This window comes from Dinoponera quadriceps, unplaced genomic scaffold (genome assembly GCF_001313825.1).
Source record: "Dinoponera quadriceps isolate SergipeBrazil2010 unplaced genomic scaffold, ASM131382v1 scaffold3, whole genome shotgun sequence".
NCBI classification, from domain to species: domain Eukaryota; kingdom Metazoa; phylum Arthropoda; class Insecta; order Hymenoptera; family Formicidae; genus Dinoponera; species Dinoponera quadriceps.
In genome coordinates, this window is record NW_014554293.1 from 1,603,482 (window position 1) to 1,630,501 (window position 27,020).

The window sequence follows — 27,020 nt, forward strand, 5'->3', positions numbered from 1 at the left end:
CTTGTCGAAAAGCGAATATTATTAAGGTTAAATCAATACTGTTCGCTTGAAGAGTACGAGCGATATGTATATTCGTGAAATTGGCTCCTCACTTCCGTGTTACGTGATTCTACATAAATAAATAACGCACATATTATATCTTCCCCTACTATTAATTAATTAATCAACAATGATCGAGTCATTATTTAGAAGCATTATGTCGTACGTAGAAAAATATCTTTGTCATCTAGAAACAATATACGCACTTGATGGCACAATTAACGGAGTACAGAAACGAGAAATGTCGGAATATCAAATCAACGGAGGGGGGAGGGGGAGGGGGGCTCTCGAAGCTGGCAAAAACTGCGGCGACGTCGCGAATAACTTACAAATAAGAGAGAGAGAGAGAGAGAGAGAGAGAGAGAAGAGTGAAATTTTCGCACACGTTGACGAGAAGCGTTACTCGCACTGCGTCCAGAGCCGAAGTCACTCATCGCCGAAGAAGAATCCGCGTCGTGAGCGTCACTACATTTTACAAGATGAATCATTTTTGGCAGCGGCCTCCTGTTTCCCAAACACACACCGCCGATTTGCATGCGTACCGTTTTGCCTCGCGATACTTCTCTACTCGTGCATGCGTGCAGCATAGTGTACTACGTATCATCAAGCGCGTCAAGGTACTACAACGTTCCGTCAATAAATAAATGTCTTAGATGTATATTCGAGCGTATGCGAGATAAGCTAGAGATTGTTCACTGATATGATCTGATTTATCCAGCCGATGTACGAGGAGACCTTCACGTACACGCCGGGAACGTTTTGCCGGCCGCAACCGAAGCCCCAGGATACTAGTCCAGCCAATTCGTAGAAGCCATCATCTTGGCACACCAAGGGACCTCCACCGTCGCCCTAAACACAAGACGTCTCAGTACGGTATCTCGTTAGACAAAACATTATTGTGAAAGGTATTAAGTACAGCAACACATTTGATACTAGTGATTTATATGTGAGTCATAATTTCTCTTTACATGTCTATGTAAACAAACGAAAGCCCGTATTAATCCACACAGCATACTTTATCCGAGAGACGTCCTGGGAACGTCTTTAAGACGTAGGACATTCCTTGGAGGTCTTTGCTGTATGGGAATAGTCGTTACTTGAAACTTGTCTCAAGTGAGATACTAAGGTTCGTATTAATAGTCATTACTCGATGCTCGTGAAATACTCTGGTTAAAATTTAAAGTTACATCCAAGTTTTTTCAGCTCAATCATATCATATACGTGACGTTATGCCTGCAATTGCAATTCAACTGGAAATCTCGCATCTAATTCTAGATTTAAATGCGAATATCTCACCTGAGACAAATTTCAAAGGTAATTACTAATATTACGGATTTAAGATTGTAAAATTCAGATCTAACTCTGAATTCCAATCTGAATATATCTTGCCTGGGGCAAGTTTCAAATAACGACTATTAATATAAGCCCAAGTCTCTCTTTATAATTATATAAAAAAAAGATAAGCAGGAAGAATTTCTCAAAACCTTAGTGAACATGTTTAAGGCAAATATCAATAATACAGATAATTTATCAGACGCTTGAAATCCTGAAGGCAATATGGACAAGTGAGCATACCTGACACGCGTCGTTCCCTTGTTCCCCGCCGGCGCAGAAACTGCTGGCTGGCAGAATGAAGATCTTCTCGGTCACGGCGTTCACTTTCCTGATGCACTCAGCGTCACTGACGATCGGTATCTCCGCCTCGCGTACTCGAAGAGGTATAGGGCCAGCTATGAAACATCGACAAATGTTTCGATGAGGTATCGATTGCTAAGTCTGTCTCTTCCGTGTTGGAGCCGCCTTTCTAGTGGAGTTGTTTGCAATGTTTTGTGAATATTCATCAGTTCACTTTAATGGGGGTTTTCTTTATAAAGGTATTTTAAGGTATTTAAAGAGATATTCCCTTATTAACGTATTTAAAGTATTTAAAGGAATTTTTCTCATAAGAAAGGTATTCCCTTATAGAAGTATTTTAAATATTTAAGAAGGTATTCCCTTAAGTATTTAAGGTATTTAAAAGATTATTCCATCATAAAGAGCTATTCTCCTTGAAAAATATATTTAAGATATTTAAAGAGATATTCCTCTTGTAAGATAATCCTCCTGTAAAAGTAAATATATCCACATTTTTCGATTGGTCAACTATTCTACTCATTTATGAAGGAATGCCTACTGAGAAGCACTGTGATATCAGGTTGCTCTTCTCTCTGATGAAGTGAACTGAAATGTTCACAAAACGTTTGAAAGAAAACCGGCTCCAATCCGGAAGCCAGACCTAGCATTTCTCCACATTACGACAGATTCAGATATCAAGATATGTATTATTGCATAACGTAGGCCAGTAAGCAAGAAACATTAAATCAATCTCTTGAGGGATTGATTTTATGTGTATTTTATAAACATTTTGACATAATACTTTATAAATGATTTTATATATAAACTGCTGCTAGATAATATAATATTCCTAAAATTAAGAAATCTTAGTGTAAAAATATTATTTTCAATGTTTGGGTCAAATATCGTTAATGATGATGTATGCAACATTAAAAACTACATATTTAGGAACGTTATAAAATATCATCGTAATAACGTTGTGTTGTGATTTCTTGCTTACTGAGATGATGCTATTCTTTGGCGAGAAAAATATGATTCAGGTTGACACGATACCTTCTCCCATGTATCCATAGCCGGTGACCGTGCACCTTTTGCCAGCCGTGTGACTGACACCGCGCGCCGGCAAGCAGACCAAACAAACTCCGTCCTTCAGCTCCGCCTGGCCGTGAAGCTTCAGCAACGCTATATCGTTGTCGAGCGTCTGGCTGTTGTGATTGTGGTGGATGTACGTCGTTGCGACACGCAGCGTCTGAGCACCGGGGCTTCCGTATTTACGGGTGAGGTCGTGATCGCCCACCCTCACGTAGATCGCGTCGCCGGACCTGACGATGCTGCAAACAGAAACGCTTTTTCACACTTGAGGATATTTCAAGTTCTCGCGATGTGGAGAAATCTGGCTTTCGGGTTGAAGCCGAATAAAAAAAAAAGGGCCAACGAAGTATCAAATATCGTTTTAAGGAGACATCCTTCTATTCAGAGTATCAGGTTGTAGCTCTCTTCCTGATGGGCCGAAATGTTCACGAAACGTTGGAAACGGATGAACGAAAGACCTGGTTTAGCCCAAAGCCCAAGTTTCTAGCTTGTCCATCCCTTCCTCAGTTTGTCGATTCGTTCGTAACGCGTGAGAAAAATAATTCCGCTTATAACGAGCGCGTTTCACCTACTTTGTGACGCAGTGCGCCGCGGTGAGCACCCATTGCGTTCCAATCAGCGCGCCTCCGCACAGGTATTGGTTGAGGGAGTTGATCAAGGCGACCTGCCAGCACCACTCGTTGGCGTCCGCGTCTTCGCCTCCTACCACGCGTGCGATCCTCTTGGAACTTCGGGCCTGAATCGGCCCGCGAGATGTGCCCTTCACGCCGCAAACATACTTACTGTACACGGGACTTCTAGTGGTGGTGGCGACCGTTGTGGTTTCGTCTGTGAAGTTAACGACTTGACTGACGTTCGGGGCTGCTAAGCGTGAGGAAATGTCGAATTTGACGCTTCCTGGTGGAGCCCTACGTTTCTGGTGAATTTATTCCCAACGGTCTCAGCATTTCAAACTGTATCAGGTTGCTCCTGTTACTGATGAAGCGAACTGAGATGTTCGCGAAACGTTGGGAACAAGTCCACCAAGTACGTCCTTGTTGAAAATGTCCAGGTGGATTCCCACGGAAATTCAAGGGAATTCATGTGAATCTATGTAGGATATTATAAAAATCCATATAGGAATTCACAGGGTTCCTATATAAATCTTCACGAACCATGCGGATTCCTGTATAGATTTCCACACACCATGTGGATGTCCTGTTTCGATTTTTATTATTATTTTATTATATGGATTCACTTGAGTTCCTATGGATTTCCGTCGGAATAAATCTGGAAATTTCCAACAGAGGTACACACAAATAACTAAGAAGTATTGTTATCAGTTTCTATTTGGAACGTGTGATATACAAACAATATTTTCTTAGTATATACTATTTATATGAGTGAGGTATTTGACTTATTATATCGCATTGATTGGAAATCAATCAGAAGCTTTATCTACAGATTTTTAAATGTGTGATATTTTGAGATATTCGACTACTCATGAATACCTTCGATACTAGGATTCTATGGTCTGTAATTTTCTGAGTTATTGTTGACTTATTCACAACTTTTGTCTAAGACCGGCTATCTTTTTCCAAGTCGGTGAAATTACTTACAGATCGACGTGGTGAGCGGGGTGGTGTAAGGCCTGGGTGTGACGTGGAACGTGTCGTTTCTGTTCGTCAGAAGCGGCTCCGTGGCGTTTCTTATCAGAGACTTCAGAGCGCAACACCCGTGTCCCTGCTTCTTGCACTTGAACAAGCTCGTCAGCTCGGCGTTTCCTGCGAATGAATAAGCATGAGGTAAGGCATTGTCCCCGATAGTGACATTTCCTCGTGCGTACTTACTGAAACAAGTGAACGACAAGTAGGACACGATGCAGGAACCAGGACATTCCGGACGTGGGTCCGGCGGTAACGACACGGTCGTCGGCAGGGTAGGTCTCGGCCTTGGTCTCGGTGACTGTAAATGAAGGACAGGTTACAAAGAAATTAGCATTGTGAACAAAATTGGTGCATTTTATTGTTACAAGCGCAACTTGAAGGACGACAAACTGAAAAGAAAGAGTCCTCAAATGTTATTATATGCGAATTTTAAAGTAAAAACTACTATAATATTTTATATCATATAATATTCTAAATTTTAGTAAATTTTTACTTAAGAAATTTACTAAAATTTTCTAGTAAAATTTTTTTACTAGGAAAATTTATTGATTAAATTTTTTGCTTGAATTTTGTGCAGAAAAATTTACTAAAATTTTATAGTAAAATTTTTATAGTAAAAATTGCTATAAAAATTTTATAATAAAAATTATTATAAAATTCTGTAGCCCAGGGAAGAGTATCGACATTCTGCTTTGATTTATTATCTATATTTTATGCGCGCTACTGATATTTTAGGAATTAAAGCCTGTTCTACTAAAATACATTTTTTGTTCCTTAACAATATAAATTGTAGCGACTGTTCTAAAATTATTAGAAAACATAGTAAAATTGAAAAGAATCTCTACGAAGAAAAAAGCTACAATAGCCTCTTCCACGTCTATATACTCTTGTAACGTTCTTTATTTTATGCTTATAGACAGAGACACAATAACATGCCATAACTTACCTGAAGACTCTTCGTATTATCGCAACAGTAAGATCCCGGACAGGTCGACGTTTTCACTATGATTACGTTCGGCCGCTCACAGAATGCTGCCATGATGGTCAGCAGGCAGAAACCAGGGCACGGCGGTAGCTGAGGAGCCTTCGTAGACGGCCGGACCGTCGTCGTAGTCGTCGTCGGTACCTCCTGAAGCAGATTGGTACTCACGTCTTATACTGCTTTATGAGTTTTAACTTTTTGTTTCTCGGTTTTTTATTTTGAAAATTTAACGCTGTTTTAATCTAGGAATATCAGATCAATGTAAATAGTATTCCAAAAGTTTCATTTGAAATGCGTGTTTAGCAGGAAGAAAGTTAGAAAAATGTGTCGAATGACAAATTCGACAATTTATGAAGAAACGAAAATTTTCTCCAAGATAAGTAAATTATCACCGAATAGCTCCAGAGGCGCTTTATCAAACGACGTAGATAGAGAGAAATCAATCGAGCTGTATCCTCAAGAATATGCCAGGATTCAGAGGATCGAACAATTCTCAAGTAACTTTGCAATATTTGTAACTGACGTTCCGTTAAGGAAATACGGAGTATAGAATATGGCAAATATGGCGTTATAAATACACTACCGTTTTCGCAGGTAGCTGTTCGTTGATGCAGCAAACAGTGAAGAGGGAGTCGTCGGTCGGACAGTCGGCGTCACTGTCGACGCTCTCGCAGAAGAGCGCAGGCAGACCGCTCGTGCACTTCCCTCCGCAAGGTTTCAGCAGCACCGGCTTCGGTCTCGTCGTTGTCGTCGTCGTCGTCGATGGTGGCGGGGGCGGTTGTCTGGTAACCATCGTCGTGGTTGTCGTCGTCGTCGTGATGAACGTCGTGGAGGCGTTCGTCGTGGAGGTGTTCGGCCGTGTCGTCATCGGCGTGGTCTTGCTGAACGCATCGCTGCTGTGCTTCTCGTCGTTGTGAGAGGAATTCTCGTTCGATCTCGTGCGGTCGATCACCAGGAGCTCAGGCGGCGGCGAGTCGCCGAAGGCGTCCCGGGACACGCAGCACTTAAAGCCCGACTTGCACAGGGTGTCTATCACCAGCACGGCGTCGCAATAATTGGCGATCCTCTCGCTCATGCAGATCCCCGAACACGTTTTCGCTGAAGTTAAAACGAACGTCATTTTCTGCTTCAATACGTAAACATAAATAGAAGAAATTTCAATTCAAGAAGGATACAATTTATGGTACGAAATTTGTTGACCAGTTTATCGACGAAATTTATAGCAAACATAAAAAGAGAAAGAGAGAGAGAGAGAGAAAGAGAAATTACATTAAAGAAATATACTTTACGCAAAATATTTACGTACTGAGCGACTTATCGGTGGTCTCGTTATGGCTTCCCTGCAAAACGTAGAGAACACATAAGATATAATATTTTTGATAGCGCGCTATGACGTGAAAAGCACGATTCAGACGAGGAGGAAATAATTACGATTTTTTCTAGCAATCATTACAATTGCAATTGAAACGCAGTGTGCAATTTAATAAAAAGAAATTCAAAGGTTCCAAAATATTCAAACAATAGTTAAGTGGAAAAACTATTGCGAGCCAATACACGGTACTTGAATTGTGGCAGTGGTTTTTAGAGATTGCCACGACGTGTTATCTGCAAACTTCACAACAATAATCAACGACATTTTTTATTTAAACTTTTTTTCATTCCTATTTATATATTTTGATTTTATACTTAGTTATTTCAATTAGTATTATAAGCATAATCAAGTATTTACAAAGCTCTTATCAATTTTCACTTTTTAGCTGTGCAGCACATAAACAATATTTTCTTACTGTAGTATCTTGAAAAGATATTCAACCTTATTATATTAGCGATTAAAGGATAAAAGCTTTGCCTATAAATATCTTTAAACATTTTTTATTTTAAAATATAAAATATATTTAATTATTTATGGGCATATCATCACCTCATATTATAATATTATATTACAAAGGTATCATATTTCAGTACAATATAATTATATGTTTACTTTCTTCATAGCGACCATTGAAAAGAGCCTGAATTATCGGCTGAGACTTACGTTTGAAAACTTGATCGCTGTACTTGTCGTGTTAAAGTGACTATTAAATATTTCTGCTTGGTTCACGCACGAAATATCGGTGTATCGGCTCGCACGATTAGGCGATCATTTTAATGGCTTATCAAACACGACGTATCAACGACGCGATATGTCTTTACTGTCCGGCAATAACTTTCTCGAGCAGTATTCGACATGTCAACCTAGTTTATTTTCTCGAACGCCAAGTTTGCCGGACGTACCGGTGTGGTTTTTGCTGAAACAGAGGAAGTTGACTGAGTGCTGAGCGTCGTGACGGTTGTCGCGGGTGTCGTCGTAGAAATCGTGGTCGTCTTGACCGTCGTCGTGGACACGGTAGAGGTCGGCTCCTCGTCATCGATGGCGTTCTCGGAGGACGAGCCGGTGCCGTTCACCGCGTCGTGAAGACAACATCGCATACTGGCCGTGGGACACTGCACGTCTTCCAGGACGTCATCGCACATCAACGTCGCCAGCGCGTGCACGCATACTCCCGGGCAGTCGTCGATCTTCGCTGTGTTCGTCAAGGAATGCAGGAAACCTGCGTACCCATAAACCAGAAGCGAGAATCTTACAACCTGTTCGGCATTATTTCATTTTTAAGCTCGATTAAGATTAGTCAATAGGTATATAATTAACTTAATAGTCAATAGGCGATTGAAATAATCGCCACTTGAAACCTGTCCCATATGAGAAACTCGGATTTTAATCCAGAGATCTCCCTGAGTTTCTCAATTGAATTGTATAATACATCTGATATTACGGCACATATATTGATAGTCGTTACTTGAAACGTTACCCCCACTGAGACACTCGGATCTGAATTTAAAGTTACATTTGAGTTCTTTAATTGAACCATATAATATATGTGACGTTAGATTTATAATTGTGATTCAGCTGAGGACTCACATCTAGCTCTAAATCAAATCTTATTATCACTTGAGGCGAGTTTCAAGTAACAACTGTTAATATGGGTCTATGTATCTGTAAAGAAATCATGTTTCAACTAATGATGTCAGAATCAAGATACGGCTCAGTGGTTGAGGGAACTAGAAGGTGCACGCACAGAGGGTCACATACGTGTTGCATATATGTTTCGGCTGTTTTCGTTTGTACGCGCACATATACGTGACTCCTCTGTCTGTCCCCTCTGTCTTACGATAAAGCTGCATCTGCATTTTGGCATCATTCGTTTCTCTAGAAACTAGAAAAAAACACCTAACTCTGAGAATGAAGAAATCTGAGTGTCTTATTTGAGTTTCAAACTAATAAGTAAGTATCATCAACATTACGTTAGTACAATGATACTACAATTTGATAACGTGTAACGTTTTCAAATCATTCTTAATGTTGTATACAACGTCAGTGTTAACAATATTTGGCCCAAACGTTAAAAGTAATATTTCTACATTGTGATTTCAATGTCTAGAAATATTACGTTATCGAGTAACAATTTAAAAACATTTATATGATATTGTGTCAAAATATTCACAAAATTCATGTGAAATCGATGTTTCCAAAAATTGACTTATTGTTTCCTGCTTATTGAAAGTGACAAAATTATTCATCCGGATCTTAGGTGAGCAGCTCGCGCTTGACTCGCTCGCTTTTATCTTTATTAACATGGAATTCATTCCCTTTAATACACACAAATTCGGTTTGAACATAGCGCATAAACGATAAACGAACAATAAACAAACGTGTTTACGTTTACAGGTTCATTGTTGAAAGAAGGAGGACGCATGGGCGAGCAGCAGCAGCGCTCGGTATTGTAACGGTGCCAAATCCTACATCGGCTATACCCGGTTCGAGTTTCTTGAGCGAGGAAGAAAGAAAGAAAGAAAGAGAGTTTAATCGATTCGAGTCTGCCGGCGGTGGCGCGGAATAATAAATCCGGCGTTTCGATTATCTCACGCCGCGACAACGGGTTTCGACAAAGAGAAAGAGAGAGGGAAGTTATCTTCTTACGAAACTTACAACAGTATTACGACGCTGCGGCATCGTTTAATCCGTCGTTAATTGTAACTGTATATCTATTTACAGGTGCGTGGGCACCGTCGGCGAGTAGCGGCTGGAATTCTTGCATACGTAATTTTACGAAGTGGTCAAGGATGACCGAACTTGATCAGCTTGACAGCTTTAGGAAAGGAAGTTAACGACCGCCGAGGGGAACTTTCTGTTCTCGGACCCGAGTCCAGCCGAGAGCCGGAGGATTGTTTACGTCAAATTATACCCGCGCAGAGTTACGCGAAGAAACCTGCGTCCGCCATCTCCGGAAGACGGTTTCGATCTCCTTAATTATAACACGATCCGTGTTATGGATTAAAACGATCGTAAGGTGTACCGGTACGTTGAGGAACACACGATCCTGAAGAATCTCAGAACAACGTGGACGATTATGTAATTTTCATTCTTTCTTCGGCACCGATGAAGTCATATCCTTCTCTTGAACGTATATCCTGCCCGTTGAGTCCTGAAGTCGACATCCGTCTGAAGCGCGTCAGACTGGCCTGAAATTACACCCGTTCAAATGCCCGACGTCTCTAAATCGGATCACCTTACAATTACGTCGATGTTTTTGCCTGTTTCGTCGTCAACACCGTTTTCAAGTTAATAGATTTCAAGTCTCCCGTGTATCTCTTCACACGTTTGCTGCCAAGCACGAGTTATCTCGTAGCTGTCGCGCGAAAAGAATTCCCTTTACCATACGCCAACTACAATGAAAGAAGAAGGTGCTACGTTCAGGTAAATATTTGCTAAGGAGTATCGGAGTAATTATCTCACTTGGATTAAGTGAATATTATTTGAATGTAACCTTTTTCTTTTCAGTGTCTTACATTCAAGTAATATTTATTTAACTCAAGTCAAATAATTACTCTAATATTCTTTAATAAATACCCGGGCAGCACAAAAGACGTCATGAAGATGTCTTAAAAAGTCTTTAGACTCTTTCAGACGTTTTTCGAATTTTTTTATGCTGGATATTTACTCAGATGTAGCACTTTTTTTCTTTCACTGCATGAGTTTACTGGCATGGATTTTTCCTTGTGAGTTTTGCCAAATAATATGATCAAATTAATTAGCAAGTTACAGTAACATGCTGATCTCTTTTCAAAAAAATCAGGTGGAAATCCACTTGGAATCCCACGGTTGCTCCTGATGATTTATGCCAAAAATCCAGGTGGTAAATAGGAATTCAGGTGAATTCCTATATGAATTTTCACAAACCATGCGGATTTCTATGTGGATTTCCGCATGACGATCACGTTTCATCACAATGCGATTGCCATATCTATAACTTCAACCTAATACTATTTTAAAGATCATTACGTGATCAACACAAGATGTACACAAATGATATACAAATATGCGTGCGCGTTTTTGACTTGATTTCGATTAAAGCTATTGGACAAGATTTCCCTCTGAAATCATGAAGACATGAACATGACATCCGAGCAGCATATATGCGCACGCATTTGTACGCATTTTTGAGACGTCATGTTACGTCAGTGTATGAACGCGTGCTGAGCGCAACGTGACATCATTTTGTTATCCGGCATGTTTACTGTAATTTTGCGATCGCGTGGGGAACAAAGCTGCCTACCGTCGACGTCAGACGCGGTCAACGTGCCTTGAATCTGTTTCAGCCAGTGATGCCAGAATCAAGATGTGGCTCAATGGATAAGGAAATGGAGGGGGTACGCTCACTCAGAGGACCACGTCTGTGAGCACACATGTTTCAGCTGTTTTCATTTGTATGCCCACATATACGTGTTTCAGCTGTTTCATTCGTATCGCCCACATATACGTAGCTCCTCTTTGTATCCCCCCTATCTATCTCACGATAAAGCTGCGTCCGCATTCTGGCACCATTGATTTCTCTAGAAACTGAAAAACAACGTCTAACGCTAAATTAAAAAAAAAACTTACCGCCTCATTCGAGACACCCAGTTTTAACCCGGTAAGCAAGAAATTTAAATTCTGTACGGTCAGTCGCAAGAAATTGGCAACTTTTTCTACAACTTCTGAAAATCGCAAATCCCGTGTCCGATATGAGAGTTTGTTTTTCTAATTTGATTCTCAGGGGATACATCTTCCCATTGGAAGAGGAAAATTCTCGCGACTGGGAGGCCCGAATGAAAGGCCGCTAACGTCGCGCCCGTTCGTCACAGAGGCGACTTCGCCGATGAAATCTCGCCGTGTGTTAATGACCGACGTCACCGTTCTGTGTGTGTCTGTGTGTGTATGTGGATGAAAGTTAAGCGCAAAAGTGCCGAGCGGATGCGCGATTCGTCATATATGCAATGTATGCGGCGGGCGCGGGGCACGGCAAGAAATTCGCACGGATATACAACTCCCCCGGCTGGTTTCACTTTGGCGGGCATAACGGACCAAACAAACATAACGGTAGTTAATGAGCAGCGCGGCTCGACTCGGCACGGCGACTATAGAGCTGTCTTCGCCGTCACCACGTGCCAACTCCTCTTGTCTAACGCGGATTCGATTTCGGCCCCGCCGACGAATGAATTACATATGCAGGAGACTCTCTGCCCGCGTAATCACCGCGTTTACAGTTACGATTAAGAACCGGTAATCTCGGGATGATCGCTGTAAAACGGAGCTCCGATTAAACAAATCCCGGAGAAAGTTTTATCATCTCACCGAGACGGGGGCCCCGGCTGACTTTTATAGCGGCAATATATTACAACGTTCGGTAGGTTTCGATTCTTAGAACCTCCTCCTCGGTTGCATCGCAGACTCATCAGTTAAAGACAACGTTTTGCGCCTTAAGGCTCCCGGGGTCCCTCGCTGTAACTGTCCTTGTTTGATGACGTCAGAAGCGGGAAAACGCATGTCAAGAACGCGTTCTTGCGGTTATACGTTCAAATAAAAAGATATACTCACAAAATGACACTTGTGATCGATTCGGTACACTTGTAAAGTTGCCCGTGCACTTTTCTTTTACTCGAACAATCAATGAACAATCGCAAAGTTAATCTGACACGGAACCATTCATCTTAAACCACTTTTCTCATAATTTTGTCAATATTAATTTTACGTTTAAGGTATGCTTGTTTTAGGAAAATACTAAAATTTTATTTAATTTTAAAATACTAAAATACGAAAATTTACTTAAATTTACTATGCCATAATTTTAATCAAAATATTGACACCTTGTTACTACAATAATTTTCTCTTCTCGGGCAAAATAAGCGGAGATATTTATGGCATCAGAATATCATCGTAATATTGCCGCAATTTTTACGGCATCAAATGATCTTTTATATAATGACAAAATGCTTCTTGTGCGAGAACGCATTTTAACGCACTTATGCTAGTCACGATACAGATAATATACCGAAATATGTCTATCTAATGACTGTCTTTTAAATTATAAATGTCTGAGATTTTTAATTAAAAAGACATTCTGTCTGTGATTGATGACAAACTGTTGTATAACGAAATAGAGCGCAAAAGTAATAATTTAGACAAAGATTTAGGGCATAAAATATCGTCTTAAAACTATAGTGAATCAATCTGCTAAGGCTTTTACACGGAAGAAAAAGTCCAGTCGAATTAATCCGACGATGAACGAGCCAAACACATTTTAATTGAAGGAAACGGAATTTCTGGTTCTTACAAACCAAATTCAATTCTTGCAACCAGAGATTCTGTCTCTTTCGACTAAAACGTGTTTGATTGGTTCATCATCAGATAAATTCGATCAAACTTCTTTTTTCCACAGTTTAGTCAGACTGAGATGGTGAAATACGTAATATATCGGAATTGGTAAGATTCATGGTCGCTGCTGTTATCAAACGCAAGGAAATGCATAGTCAAAATTCTTTCGAAATACGTCGCTAGACAGCATAAATTGTCCAAAATCGGGACATAATACGTTTTATGTCCCGATTTTGGACATTTTGTGGTCTGGGTTGAAGTAAAGAGATATATTCATAAAACGACACTTGCGACCGATCAACACATTTGTAAATATTTCGGAAACTTCCCTACTGTTCTAACAAACAATAACCTAATAAATGTTATAATTTTCGACTCAATAATGTAATTGTTACATAATATACGCGTTATATTGCATTTATATTGTTGAGTGGAAATTATAACCTTGACGTTATATTATTGCTAGTATTTATTTGAAAGTAACCATAAAATCAATGACATGCAATCTTTCTTTTCAGTCTATTTTCATAATTTTATCACGTTAATTTTGACGGATATTTATTAAAATTGTTAAAATAAAAGTTTCCGAAATATTTTACAAATATGCTCACTCGATCGCGAGCATCGCGAGCATTTTTACAAATATATTTTTTTATTTCAACGAACTTCGAGAATTTTCGACACACGTTTTCTCGCTTCTGACGTCATTAATTAAGATGATTGCGACGAGGAAACATGAATTAAAAATTTTAAATTTAAAAAAAGAAGAAAGAACGCGTTGTTTCAAAGCGAACACAAAGACAAAAATTCTATACACAATGTTAAATTTTGATCTTATCGTCCCAAGTCCGTAGAAAGATTTCCCATGTCATGTAAAGTGTGTGTGTGCGCGCGCGCACGTAGACATCACGCTTTAATTAGGTTCGCACGATTTCTGCAATTTTGACGAACTTTTCGTTATGTCTCATACAGGAAGTCCGCGCGAATATCGCGAGTTCCAGGGAACCGACCAGTCGAGTGAATAATTCTAGTCTTCCGAGATCCGATTCATATTCGTATGTGATTAGTCATAAAAAGGTTGTAACACTTTTTTTTCGATGAATTCCCCGATGGGAATATATTGCAGAACTATGTAATCGATGAGAAGTGAAATGAAAGTTAATGAAAAATTCCTGAATATATATAAAAATGAATCATAATTTTCCTTTTAAACTACGATGTAAAATACTGCGAAATATAAGAAGAGGTAAAGTATATTGTTAAAATATAATTAAAAAATTTTGAAATATCGGATATATAAAATTTACCGAACATAACTGAAAGCTGCGTGATTTTTTCAAAGAAGAATTGCTGAAACATCGGTTAAAATCATTTTCCACCGAAATATTGGTGAAATAATAATAAAACGGGATCAATTGAAAGGAATTTTCAAATACATTTTCATTATATTTCCAGTAAAATATTTCCAACAAGGTTTCGCGACGAATCTCACATCCAAGGAAAACGTATCTCCTGAGAACGAACTAAAAAACCAAATCCTCCTATTGGACACAGAACGCGTTCCGAAACTTACAAAAAAAAAAAAGTGTTGCAACCTTTTCGTGACTGTCTCAGCACACAAACACACGAAAATTCGGCCCACGCTCGAGCGTGAACGCGACGGGCGCTTTGGATTTCGGCTTTCAGACTTCAGAGGAGAGTTCGAGCCGCGAAATTCGATTGCGAGACGTATATCTCTCTCGTGCGAGAAAAACGGAACTAAACTGGCGGAAAAGTTAAAGGACAGAAAGTTTCGCTCGGCGCTGCTCGAAGAGCGCGAGCGCGCGCATCGCTTCCTAGTTTTTAAGCTTAGCGGCGGCCTTGTTACCGCCAGCGAATCGACCGTCATCCGCATAGCGCTACACAACTCCTCAAAGTGGAACAGTCGCATCCTTCCAGATTCTACCTATAAAAGCGTGCGCCGCATACGTCGGCGGCGCACGCGAATTTCTATTTCTCGAAACCACCATCACCGTCGTCGCCGTTGCCGTCACGACTACCGGGTAACTTTTTGTCGACCATATTACGTGCATCGCGTACAAAAATCGCGGCTGCTCGCCGAGCGCTCGCGAGCTGAGGAAAATCGAATCGGCGCGCAGCGGCGCGCGAAGCTGCGGAGGAGAGCCGCGCTCGAGAATTGTCCGGTCTTATAATTATCACGTGCCGACGGTAGTATTCTGCGATTGAGAATGCAGTGGAATTCAATGAAACTGATCAAATCGAAGACTGATTGAGGTCAACGTTAAATTCAATCGAATAAATTAATATTAAGCTCTCTTGGCTCTCTCGCTGCGATCAATTTTTGTTCGATGACGTCAGAAGAGAGAAAACGCATCCCAGATAACATTAGGACGTCATAAAGACGTCCTTTGAATAATAAGACTACTGAAGAACGTCTTCTGGATTTGGAGACGCCGACAATTCTTGCGGTATATGTTCGGATGAAAAACAATGTATTCACAAAACACTGACATTCGCGATCGATTCGGCACACTTGTGAAATACTTCGAATAATTTCCCTTTGCTCCGACAATCAACAAATAACCGTAAAATTAACACGACAGGCAACATTCCTGTTTTACCTATCTTTCTCGCGATTTTGTCACGTTAATTTTACAATTATTTATTAACCGTTCGAGCAGAAGGTAAATGTTCGGAGCGTTATACAAATACGCTGATCACAAATGCCATTTTATCGATGTACCTTTTTATTTGAACGTATAGAATTCGGGGTATGAATTTTCTCGCTTCTGACGTCACAAGACAAGATGGCTGCGGTGAGGAGCCTTGAATAAAATTAATTACATTTAGTTCGAAAGCTTGGATAGTCGAAACATCGAGGTTAAAGGCAAGAAACTGGTGAAAAGTTCAGGCGTCCTTAGACCGGGGAGAATCGCGTAAATTTACCGAAGTAATGATTTGTGGCGTCTCTTTGGATTGCAAATTCGCAAATTTATTATCGAGCGATAATGATGATATCGTAGCCGGCGTGAGAGAACCGACGAAACCTTCGGTTCCCGTTCGGCGCGTCGTTGCATTTTGTTAAACATTACGACTTCGAGCTTCATTCGCGGTTCTCCTCTCATCCTCCAACCGCCTCCGAGTTATTGTACACGACTGTAAACCGCGCGAGAGAGACTATAAACTGGCGCGCGATAAAACTCCTCGGACACGGAGGGCATCCTCGGCGAACTCGCGAGTTTCTTCCCGGAGCCTTCTCTCTCCGTCCGATGCACGTTCCGTCACGTATATACACTGAGCTACCAAACGGTTTGAGCACTTTTTTTCTCCCCGGTACCGTTCGGGACGCGGCCAAGTGGCCCAAGGTAGTCCACAATAAGAGAACTTGTTTTCGATAACTATTTCACGGGAGTGTTAGATGATCCGTTGGATCGTCGGCTGCGCCTCGAACTGCACCGAAGAGAAGCCGCTCGAACGCCGCGAGAAATTAGAATTACTTCTCGCCTTAACTACTACCCTTTCCTTTAATCCAGTAAAATCGTAGCGGCGTCCATACGGGGGGAAAAACAGTTGGAAAAAATGCGAAACAATTACCGGCGTTGAGAAACTATTGTTTCAAGTTTTCTCGTAAATGAAACTCATGTAAGGTCATTGTCACTGACGATACGAGGACGCTCGCTGGAAAGATTCTCCTGTACTGTAATTCTCCACTGTAATGATTACAGTTACAAATATATTCCTCTCGGTGAACCGTTCTGGAGGCCGGTAAGTACCGGTAAAAGCGGTGATTCTCGGACGCGCGAGTCAACGAGAAACATCGGTGAGAATCGAGATGTGAGAGATCTCGGTGATTCTTTTCGCATTAGCTGACGAACGTCCGTCGTTCGCGGGGTCGAACGAAATATCACGGTCCTCGTCGGACAATTCGGATGAGTCGCAGGAGTTCGACACGGTTCGGGGAAACAGGAGCGCGTTAGACGGACGCGATACGAGGAACTTCTACGAGACGTCTACTCCTGTCCCAAGCAACGTTCCCGTACACTACGGCGCGAAGAAGGTAATTTTTACCTGATATGAAGGTGCTGGCCAAGGAATCGTCATCTTGACCGCCGACCGTCCCGGCAAACGCGAGCAAAAGGACGATGCCCCCAGGGGCGACTCTCAGTATCATCTTCAGCCTCCCTCGAGCCGCCTCCGTTCCTGCTCCTTCGCTCGGGAGTCGAGTGGTGAAGAGGAAAAGAAGGAAGAGCGAGAGACGGGGAATGAGAGAGATGGAGAAGGACGAGAAGAAGAAGAAGAGAGAGAGAGAGAGAGAGAAACAGAAACCGCCTCCGAGACGAGATACCGATACACACTGTGTCTCGTTCGCGTGGACTCGATCACGTGCGTGTCAAACTGCTCTTCACCGCGAGAGAGAGAGTTCAGCGATGTTCACAATGTTGTCGTCGTGCGGCTCGGGCCCGCATCGCCTACCTCGACCTGTCAGACGGATGGACTGACTGGGTAGAGATCAGGGCCTACTTGTGGGTCAGGGTGTGTGGACCCCCACCTGAGCACGGCGGCGGCGGCGAGGACGGCCGAGAAGGCCGAGGGAACGAGAGAAAGAGAGAGATGGTGAGGAGAGCCAGGTGGTGGAAAGAAGACAGAGGACGAGCGTCGACCGGCTTTACGGACGCTGTCCGGAGGGGATAGGGTTGCCGACAGGGGCGGGCTAGACTTCTGTGCTCTTCGCTTCCGCGACGGAGCGCGCGAGATTCGCCGGCTGAGGTTTAGATCTCCGAAAGCTGAAAGCGGAAAACAAGACCGCCGAGGAGAGAGACGAGCGATCGGCCTCGCCATTGATCGGCGCGAGGTAGCCGATCGTACGGACGTCGCGAATCGCCGGCTGGGATTTTTCATCCAGACGGAATCCGGACGGGTCGATCAGCGATTTCATTCACGGGGTCAGCAACGTCGCCGGTAACTCGCCGTGCGAACGTCGAAATCTAATCGGCCAATCCGTCCCTGCATTCTTCGGTACGCATCCTTCGTTTCTTCCTCGATAACCGATCATTTAAGTATCACTCGTATGGATACGTCGTGTCCTCCTACATTGCCGCGTCAAGTTCGTCGCTTCTTCTTCCTCTGACCCCTCCGCGCCTCGGAACTCGCTCTTTTTCCTATTTTCCTCCAGATTCGCGCGCTCTTCTTCCTCTTTCCCTCTCTGTCTCGTTCTCCTTTCTAGCCTCTTTTCCGTCATCCTCCCTTCTTTCGTGCCACTCGCGTGTGTATCCTGCACGCCAGTGTTGGTGAATAAGTACGCGTGCGTGCGTGCGTACGTGCGTTCGCGGGCGCCTGCGAGCGAGTGTGTGCGACTAGCGGTACTTTATCCGTAAATGTACGGGATACCGTACGATATTTCCCTCCAGAATCGATCGCTCCTCGCACAAGGTGGCATCGCGGCCCATGACTGTAATATAAATTCCCGATGGGATTTGAGGTAAAAATCCGTCCGGACGGTGTTCGACCGATGCACGGGGAGATTTACGCGCCGCTTGCAGGCCGAATCGCGCGCCTATGTTGTGATGTCCGGTCGTAATCGGGCATGACTGCGTCGTGCTGTCGAGAAAAAGATGAGAATGGAGGAAGTTGTTGGGAAGAACGCGAAGAGAGGAGCGACCGGTTTCTTCGAGCGAGACACCGAAAGGGACAAATACGCATACACACGCACACATACATACGGCGCACGAATGTCTAAAAATAGCAATTCTGCTCGTTCACTCCTTCGGTTTATCTCATTTGTTCTATTTATCTTATTTCTGCGCGTGCCACAATATCTTACCGGGGAATTTTACACGTCTCATATATATACATGTGTGTGTAAACTTTCGCTTAATTCGACGATAAGTCCCCGAATTTGCATATTGCGTGTGTATATGTGTATATAAAGAGATATGTGTCTTACTGGATAAAATAAGAAATATATGACATTTTCGAGAGCCCGGTAAGGACACTGCAGCGCGGTAGTTTACAGTAAGAAAAATACATTGATCAATCTTGAACTTACAGATCGGAGCCCCGTTGAGGTAAACAGAACGATAGTTACTAGGATACTACGTTACGTATATTCAGGCACTCAGGGCAGTCCCAGGTAGGCCGGGTCGATTAGAGTGAAATTCTCGATGCACTCGATCAGCCACATCAGCGGGAGGGTCTTGATGTGCTGCATGTTGTATTTGACACGCGGCTCACTTTTGCCCGGCATGTATATAATATAATGGGTGCACTCGTGCAAAGGATGGGACGCGTCGTTGGCGGTGTGAAAGGGTATCGCTCGCGTCCCGTCTTTCAGATCTTCCGGGTGTGGCTCTCTAGCCAGCACCGTCCCCTCACCCTCCTTCACTAGTTTCGTCAGGTCGTCCTTATTCAAATATATGTCGCCAATTCGCCAGTAATTTCTGCTCGCCGATAGAGCGAAGTAGAAGAAGCAGTTGTTGAAGAGGCGCGGCTGTTGGAGCTCCGCGTTCAGCCTCGCCTTCTTCGGGACGCCTAGAACCGGCGCGCCGCTGACTTCGAACGCTTCGAAGTCCATGTTAAACACGTCCTCTACATCTGCCGCCAGTGTGATCCCTTTAAACAAATAAACATTGCTTGCGATCGCGCACCTTTCACACGAATGAAGCTTGCGTTTGAATTGTTTTTCACTCGTGCATAGGGCAATCTTGCTGCGCATTTACGCGGAACCATGAATATGTATTCTCCTGATGAAATAATTGAATTACTTGGAACGTGGAGGATTATCGGGAACGCGTTATTGTGGTTCATCTTACATTTGCTGTTAAGAAGCCAACATCCGCGGACAATGGCGAACCAGGCATCGACTGACGATTCTGCAATGTCGCTGTACAGCTTTGTCTCCACTATGACGTGCGTAACGGTCGACCTGAAATGTAAGTTTTCATCGCATCACGCGGATATTTCACATTGATTTAAAAGGAAACAGACGCAACAGAAAATCTCTACCTGTATGCGGTCAAAACCTTAAACTTATGTTGCGCAGCTACGAGATTAAGTGCCTTCCGACTTCTGAACCTTAAATTTGAAGCGAGAACCATCATCTTGTCCTGTCCCATAATGAAGGACTTATCCATAGTTTGATTAAAATCCGGCGTTCTCTTGGATGGGTACGGTGACTCGTGACTTCCCATCAGAATCTCTCGCATCTCATCCGATTTGCAATAGTCTCTGCCAAGTTAAAACGTATAAAGTCGAGATTTCATAAGAAGAAAGGGCTATTCTTAAACATTGCGTTATCTTTCTCAGTTATATGTGTGATACATACAGAGGACTCTTGCCATATTTATCGTACACATCTTTGTCAGCATGATACCGTAGCAGTAACTTGGCTTCTTCAATTCCACCAGATATCACAGCATCATGTAGCGGTCTTCTGCTCTCAGTACCTGGTATATTAGGCGATGCTCCCCCTTTCAGTAGTAACTCGCACAATTGGGTATGTCCATAACTGACTATTTCTTGCTGACGTTACACAGAAAAGAAAACTCTAACTCAACGGAATAACATAATAAAAAGGGTAAGGAATAATTAATTTTTACATATATATATATATATATATCATTTACCAGTGGTGTCCAACCAGCGTTATCCTTTGTATTGGGATTTGCTCCAAGCGCCAAGAGAGTTGTAACACGCTCAATGTTTCTCTACAAGACAAACACATCTTGAAATCTTAGAAACTAATCACTGAAGATATGGTTAAAAAGGAAAATTTTCTTGAGGTGGACTACAACTGTTAACATTTATACCTTCAAACACGCTGTGTGCAACTGCGTTTCTCCTTTAAAATTTGTCTTATTTATATTTCTCTTAGGTATATATGTATTTTTTGGTGTACAGATTGTCTTGCATACTGTAGTACCCATTGAAATATTGGCAGAATCTATATTATTAGTGTCCCATAGGTCTCTAAAATAACAATATGCTATTACACTATTGTATACAATTAATAATTAAATCTAATAAGAACATTAACTATATATCTATACCTTCAAATATATAATGTACGATTGTATTTCTTTCTTGAAATCTGTTATTTACAAGTTAGCACTAAGTATTGTACTACAACTACTTCCACTTATGTTAAAGGAAATCTATCATACCTCTTGTTAATAATTTCGGCAATAATATCACAATTCCGAATAAGATTGGACACTGTGTGATCCGGACTCATTTCCTTCGGCTGCACTGGTATATTGCATATAAAACATTTTGTAATAGATTTAACACAATTGCAACAGAAGAAATGTCCACAACTTGTGAATCTTATAGGAGATACTGGTTTAAGTCCACTATATACAAAAAGATATTAAAACAATATATAAAATAGTACATATAGCAGTAAGTATAAATATTTTGCTGTGTAGAACAAGTACTTTCACAGTGATTAAAATAAATTATTTAACTATAACAACTTAGTAAATAATGTAATTACCATTTTCCACAAACTAAAATGTTCGCAAAATCCTGCAAAGCAATTGCTGTGTCTGGCCACAAAATTTCCATTGTTGCAAAACGGATTTTCTGACTGTCTAAAGTGTAATAATAATCGCTATAAATTTTCACAAAAAAATTAAACAGATTAAACAATCATTGAACAGAGAAAACCAATTAAATACATGTCATTAATCATCAATCATCTTCAACATAATCCCGAACATTCCGAACTGTTGTGGAAGTTTTGGTGTTGGAGACGAGGCGGTAATCTTCCTATTTACTAACGCGCCAAATTTGAAAGTAAGGACAGTACCAACTCGCAGAAATATTCACAGATGGCTGTTGCTTCAAAATATAATTCCAAAGCGTGACGCACACAAAGGTTAAGTTCGTTTTGGACGCTTTTATACTGAAAGTATCATTCTAACTTTATTCTTCTTTACATGCTGAAGAAAGATCGAATAATGTGCTTTCAGTGTGAAAGCGTTCAAAACAAACTTAGGGCCATGGCACACGCAAAAACATAAGCAGCGTAGGACTTGAGCAGTACGAAAATTGACCAATCACAAATGATTATCCTTGGACCGTAAGGAAAATAATCGGCCGTGGTTGGTCAGTTTGCTTACTGTTTGTGTTTTGTACATGCAATGTGTCAGTTTTCGTTACAAGCTGCCAGAATTTCCAATGACAAATAAAGGCCCTGGTATAACTCAACATTTGGATTATTATTTTACAAGTAGCACGACTTAACAATAGATAAGAACGATCTTCAAAATATAAATATATAAATAATTTCTAAATTAATTTTATCGAATTAGCACCATTAATACGAATGTTCTGTAGTAGATCGTAGTCACTTAAAAAAAAAAAAAATAGATATTTAAAATTAATAATCATGTTTACCACTTAAATTAATCGCTTTAAATTTCTAAAATCAAAACTCGCATTTGATTTGATTTTTCTTTTTATATACCATTCACTTTATTATGTTGACTCGTTTGATAACCTATATACACAAATCTCCAAGGAATATGGACGTCTCGTGGAGTAAAATATATTGTGTGGGAAATATCCTACAAACTTATAAATTGAAGTATAAAATAAAGTATTTCAAAATTTTCCAATTCTATGCAAAATAGCACCAAGAATATTATATTAGTTGCTGCCATACGCAATGTATAATCTAAATTTGGAAACTCATTTGATGCTCACGTTTTAATTATTGCAAATACGAAATAAGGTCAAATTGAATACATTTTGTTAAATTGTTGAGTACTCGTATATGTAATACTCCTTTATGGCTAACGGAAGCCTGAGCGAAACCGCAACAGCATGCTCGTCTGCCTTTATCAATGTTTAGTTTGTTGTAAAGCGCGTGCGTGATATTTGCGTGCAATTTCCACCATGGCCTAAGGCAATATGATTTGGTCTGACGCTATATTCAAAACGCTATATTCACGTAAATTTTATAAGCTTATGTTCGCCATCTGTTCATATAATACAAAGACTCTGTCGCGATAATAAAAATATTTATTTTCCTGTTACAATTATTATAATTATTATGTAACAATTATTATAATTAACAATTGTTATAATTATTAATTATCAATTATTCAGTTCCTTTAATAAATCTGTTTACATTTGTCGTTACACTTACGCATGAACATTTCTCCTACTCTTTCCTGTACAGCCAACCATCCATCTTCTATCCTTCAGTGTCGAATTCATTTCCACTCATAGGAAAACTGCTGCGTTAGTCATATAAGAGTATTACATATATGTGGGTACTTCATGAAACCGCCATTTTGACAATTAAATTAAGTACATAGCAATGTTACCAACTTATATGTGCCAATATTTTCCATCATTTTTACCTCATTTGAGTGTCAACTTCCAAAAATCATGTTTCAGCTGACTTTTGTCTTAGTATGCTTTCTAAATTATTTGAAAATTGAAATGTTGGATTTTCTTTTTCTGAAATAAGTTAATTTTCTTTGTTTTACTTAAATTTTGGATTTTAATTTCAAATTTTCTCAATTAAATTTTAATTAAACCTCATTATGTATGCATATAATACTTATAGTAAATGTATACAAATGTGTGTAAATTTATAGCGAATATCTTTGCTTTCGATATTTCCCTGTGAAATGTTATTAAAATGTATGCATTGTTGAAGTAAATATACATATACAATTTTATAAGGAGCAATTGTACGTGCAGTATTTTTCAACGATATATATTTTGTTCAAATTCACGTATTTATTTTATATTATATTAACATAATAAAAGCAATCACATCCACAAACTGATTATGTATCTATTTGTTTCTATTTTGTTTTTTGTTACTTGCACACACACTTGTACATAGAGCATACACACATTTATTACTTTTAGCTTATTTCTGGCATATTTTAGAAAAGAGAGATTTAATTACGTGATGGATTTAAAATTTCGAGTTGGCAACATTGGTGGTAGTACATAACGCCGCAGTTCTAAATACAGTCTTCGTAGGTAAGTAGAACTTTGACTCGAATTTATTAATTCTAAGTGATTTATTTGGTATTATTTTCATTACAATGACCACTTAATTTTTATTAAAAAATAACTATCTTTGTGAGGCAAAAATATGAACGTGGGATTAAAATTCGAGTGTAAAATGGCATACTTAACACGTATAACCTCTCAACATTAGTGCTAATTTCACATTTAACATTAAATGTGATCGCTTAAATCCAAGAGGACAGCGATTTTTATACAAGATTAAATAAGGTTAACCTTTATACCGGTTTGATGATGCCGCCACAAGCGAAGAAACACGTGCCCAAAATTCTTGCGAAATATGTTGAAATAAAAGAATATGCCTGTACAATGGCTGCGTTCAGCAGAAACAGCAGTTAGTAAGCGCTTTCCGCTGCGCTACCAGTTTTACAACTGTTGTAAGGTTTTCTGCTGAACAATACCAGCGGCTTACGCTTTTTTAATGTGTTTACTAAGCACAATCATCATTTTTTACGGCATACTTTTAACACGCTGAACTGCTTAGTAAACATGTTGGAATAGGCGTAAATTGCTAAATGTCGGTGAGCAGAAAATCTAACAATAGTTGCAAAGCTACTGGCAGCACAGCGGAAAACGCTTACTAACTGCTTTTTTGCTGAACACAGTCGAAGGCTGTATTCAGCAGGAAAAGCAACTCCATGAGCGCTCAGTGATTATTGGCTGGATTCAGCAGAAAGAACAGCTCAGGATTAATGATTATCGTTCCTGATTGGTTTATACTCCTAGATCTATCAAGAATCTAAAAAAATGCTCCAGTCACAAACAATAATCACTAAGTGCTCACTGAGCTGCTTTTTCCGCCGAATTCAGCCATTTTTTGTGTCTGGAGCATTTTTGTAGATTCCCGATAGATCTAGGAGCATATACCAATCAGGAGCGATAATAACTAAGTGCTTCCTGAGCTGCTGTTTTCCGCTGAATCCAGCCAATGACACTTATGATTATTGGAGCACATCTTCAATATATTTCGAAAACTTTACTTCTGCTGTACAATCAATCAATAACTATAAAATTAACACGACAACTTTCCTTTCTAACCTACCTTTCCTCATGATTTTGTCACTTTAATTTTACGACTATTTATCACGATTGTTAGAGTAAAAAGAAAGTTTTCGGGATATTTTACAAATGTCTTCAATTGGTTATCTTTTTATGGGCACATATTTTTATTCCAATGTACATGGCAAGAATTTTAGGCATACTTTCTTTCCGCTTAAAACCTAACCTAATCTGACTCTAACCTAGACCTACCTAAACCTTAAACTTAGACCAACCTTAACTACTTTTTTTTTTTTTATGAGAGACTGGATGCGATTCTCCCGAGACTGCTTTCATATTACTTCTGCTAATTCGCATGAAATATTGGGTTGATACAAAAGTTCCGTTTTTAATCAGTTCTTTGCTAGGAAATCCTACGAATTTCTACGAATCGGGATCATGCAGTTATCGGAGAGAGATAATGAGGCAGAACAAATCGGAGCATATTTGATTAATTGTATCTATAAATAAATTAATGTTATACGTATATTTTGATTAAAGAATAGAACGAACTTTTACATCAACCCAATATATAATATGGCTGCAAACATATGTAATAAACTGACATACATCGTATATCGGGGCTGCGTTCGCTTTGGGCGTTCATGTGCTGTGTCGTTCTATCTCCTTTTGGTATATAATAGATAATAAAGATAGACCAATGTTTACACAACTTATAAGCGCCTAAATTAAACACAACTATGCATTACGAAATGACGCGAGCTTCAAATGCTAATTGGTATATTTTTAGGAGATCGAAAAAAATGGTATTTCTCCTTTATGGAATTATTGCAATTTTGCGAGCAGTACGTTTGAACAATTTCTCTTCACTTCAAAAAATAATCAATAATCCGAGAAACAGTAGATCGGACTCTGTATAAAGAAAATTCTCTGGGGGTTAATCATGAATCTTCTTTTTTAACGTGAATTTGTGAAAAGTGTAAATTTGTTAATTTGAAAACATCTCTTCAAGAGATTTCATTTTTCACATTTCCGCCCTAGAAAAAAATTATATGATCGATATCTTGGTCAGTTCTGCCTAACGATAAGCGCAATTTGATCAATTCCATTGGAATAATTGGACGATTAACTTAATTGGAGATGTTGAGTCTGGATTCACAATAAGTGTAATAAGCTTTTAATAAGTTTTGTATCCTCTGTCTTGTTTTCTCTAACAATAAGCAATAAAACGGAACATAATTTCCGGCAAAAGGCACTTTTTGCTCTGCCATAAGCCGCAATAACACTCAGATCTTAGAAATTGCGATACCTAATAGTACTGGAAACGTTATTTACTAGAAATTATGTTAAAATTTACAAGGGTTAACCAGGGTTTATCCCTTCCAATTTGAACGAGATTGGTACAGATAGTAGTACTACCCTGCCATGAATCAACAGTAAAGTGACCGAATGCAATTTTCAAGCATTCGCGAGAAAAATGCGTTTAAAGTTTTCCGTAATCCTTATGTATCGATTTACAATGATGGTTTGTCTGAGTGAGAGTGCAATAGCCTGAGTGAGTGTGTCTCTGTCTGACATGCGTGGTGATCGTGGAAATAAGGAGGAGAGGAAAACAGCTGTACTAATGATGATTGCGGTTCGCAAATCAGAGTGTTAATATGAAATATTAGAATAGCATTAAACATTTGAAAATGGTGAGATATTGTTGTATATGCAAAGTAGAATTTGGAGGTTTTGATATTCAATCATGTTATTACGTTACCCTTTCCTTGTAATTGTCTTTTTCTCTCTCTTAACAAAGAGCGAGAGACAACATCATACAGAGAGAATATTCTTATCCTTCAATGTAGTTTTCAGAGCGCCC

General features: G+C 40.1%; 2 protein-coding genes and 2 long non-coding RNA genes across 19 annotated transcripts; 2 read left to right on the forward strand and 2 right to left on the reverse strand.

Annotated features, from left to right (window-relative positions):
* The first annotated feature begins 566 nt into the window (after positions 1 to 566).
* LOC106742484 lies at positions 567 to 1,675 on the forward strand. 4 transcript variants are annotated; one of them, XR_001374271.1, is made up of 4 exons: positions 567 to 656; positions 758 to 1,165; positions 1,243 to 1,353; positions 1,592 to 1,675. It is a non-coding gene; the product is annotated as an uncharacterized LOC106742484 (long non-coding RNA). The 4 variants fall into 4 exon arrangements; XR_001374272.1 differs by having other exon boundaries at positions 758 to 944; positions 1,050 to 1,353; XR_001374269.1 differs by having other exon boundaries at positions 758 to 1,353.
* LOC106742322 (serine proteinase stubble) lies at positions 650 to 17,735 on the reverse strand. Of its 2 annotated transcripts, XM_014615184.1 has the most exons (11): positions 17,174 to 17,734; positions 7,648 to 7,964; positions 6,680 to 6,713; positions 5,957 to 6,471; positions 5,338 to 5,520; positions 4,575 to 4,689; positions 4,344 to 4,508; positions 3,318 to 3,573; positions 2,707 to 2,984; positions 1,615 to 1,769; positions 650 to 888 (listed from the first exon to the last, which is right to left on the reverse strand). In XM_014615184.1, the coding sequence occupies exons 1-11, from the start codon at positions 17,274 to 17,276 to the stop codon at positions 721 to 723; spliced, it is 2,289 nt and encodes a 762-aa protein (XP_014470670.1). In that variant the 5' UTR covers positions 17,277 to 17,734; the 3' UTR covers positions 650 to 720. The 2 variants fall into 2 exon arrangements, with proteins under 2 accessions (XP_014470670.1, XP_014470661.1); XM_014615175.1 differs by having other exon boundaries at positions 4,344 to 4,689; positions 17,174 to 17,735.
* LOC106742499 lies at positions 5,433 to 6,053 on the forward strand. The gene is made up of 3 exons (XR_001374273.1): positions 5,433 to 5,533; positions 5,773 to 5,870; positions 5,968 to 6,053. It is a non-coding gene; the product is annotated as an uncharacterized LOC106742499 (long non-coding RNA).
* A 1,148-nt stretch (positions 17,736 to 18,883) lies between the features above and the next one.
* LOC106742393 (BRCA1-associated RING domain protein 1-like) lies at positions 18,884 to 25,138 on the reverse strand. Of its 12 annotated transcripts, XM_014615320.1 has the most exons (11): positions 24,619 to 25,138; positions 24,382 to 24,570; positions 23,256 to 23,346; positions 21,597 to 21,713; positions 21,265 to 21,453; positions 20,911 to 21,070; positions 20,728 to 20,808; positions 20,427 to 20,623; positions 20,108 to 20,329; positions 19,915 to 20,027; positions 18,884 to 19,714 (listed from the first exon to the last, which is right to left on the reverse strand). In XM_014615320.1, exons 3-11 carry the CDS (start codon positions 23,324 to 23,326, stop codon positions 19,221 to 19,223), a joined length of 1,644 nt encoding a protein of 547 aa, XP_014470806.1. In that variant the 5' UTR covers positions 23,327 to 23,346; positions 24,382 to 24,570; positions 24,619 to 25,138; the 3' UTR covers positions 18,884 to 19,220. The 12 variants fall into 12 exon arrangements, with proteins under 12 accessions (XP_014470806.1, XP_014470781.1, XP_014470788.1 ...); XM_014615295.1 differs by having other exon boundaries at positions 24,382 to 25,138; XM_014615302.1 differs by having other exon boundaries at positions 23,256 to 23,343; positions 24,374 to 25,138.
* Between the last annotated feature and the right edge of the window lie 1,882 nt (positions 25,139 to 27,020).

What these genes read in the sequence shown, in the direction of transcription:
- LOC106742322 (XM_014615175.1), bottom strand. Translation starts at nt 17,276, where the DNA reads ATGATACTGAGAGTCGCCCCTGGGGGCATCGTCCTTTTGCTCGCGTTT. An exon ending in TTTCAGCAAAAACCACACCG is followed by an intron (nt 6,714 to 7,647) that starts GTACGTCCGGCA and finishes TACGTTTTGCAG; the next exon opens with GGAAGCCATAACGAGACCAC. An exon ending in CTATGGATACATGGGAGAAG is followed by an intron (nt 1,770 to 2,706) that starts GTATCGTGTCAA and finishes GATGTTTCATAG; the next exon opens with CTGGCCCTATACCTCTTCGA.
- LOC106742393 (XM_014615320.1), bottom strand. Translation starts at nt 23,326, where the DNA reads ATGAATTCGACACTGAAGGATAGAAGATGGATGGTTGGCTGTACAGGA. An exon ending in TGCACACAGCGTGTTTGAAG is followed by an intron (nt 20,809 to 20,910) that starts GTATAAATGTTA and finishes TTTGTCTTGTAG; the next exon opens with AGAAACATTGAGCGTGTTAC. An exon ending in TTGGCTTCTTAACAGCAAAT is followed by an intron (nt 19,715 to 19,914) that starts GTAAGATGAACC and finishes ATTTGTTTAAAG; the next exon opens with GGATCACACTGGCGGCAGAT.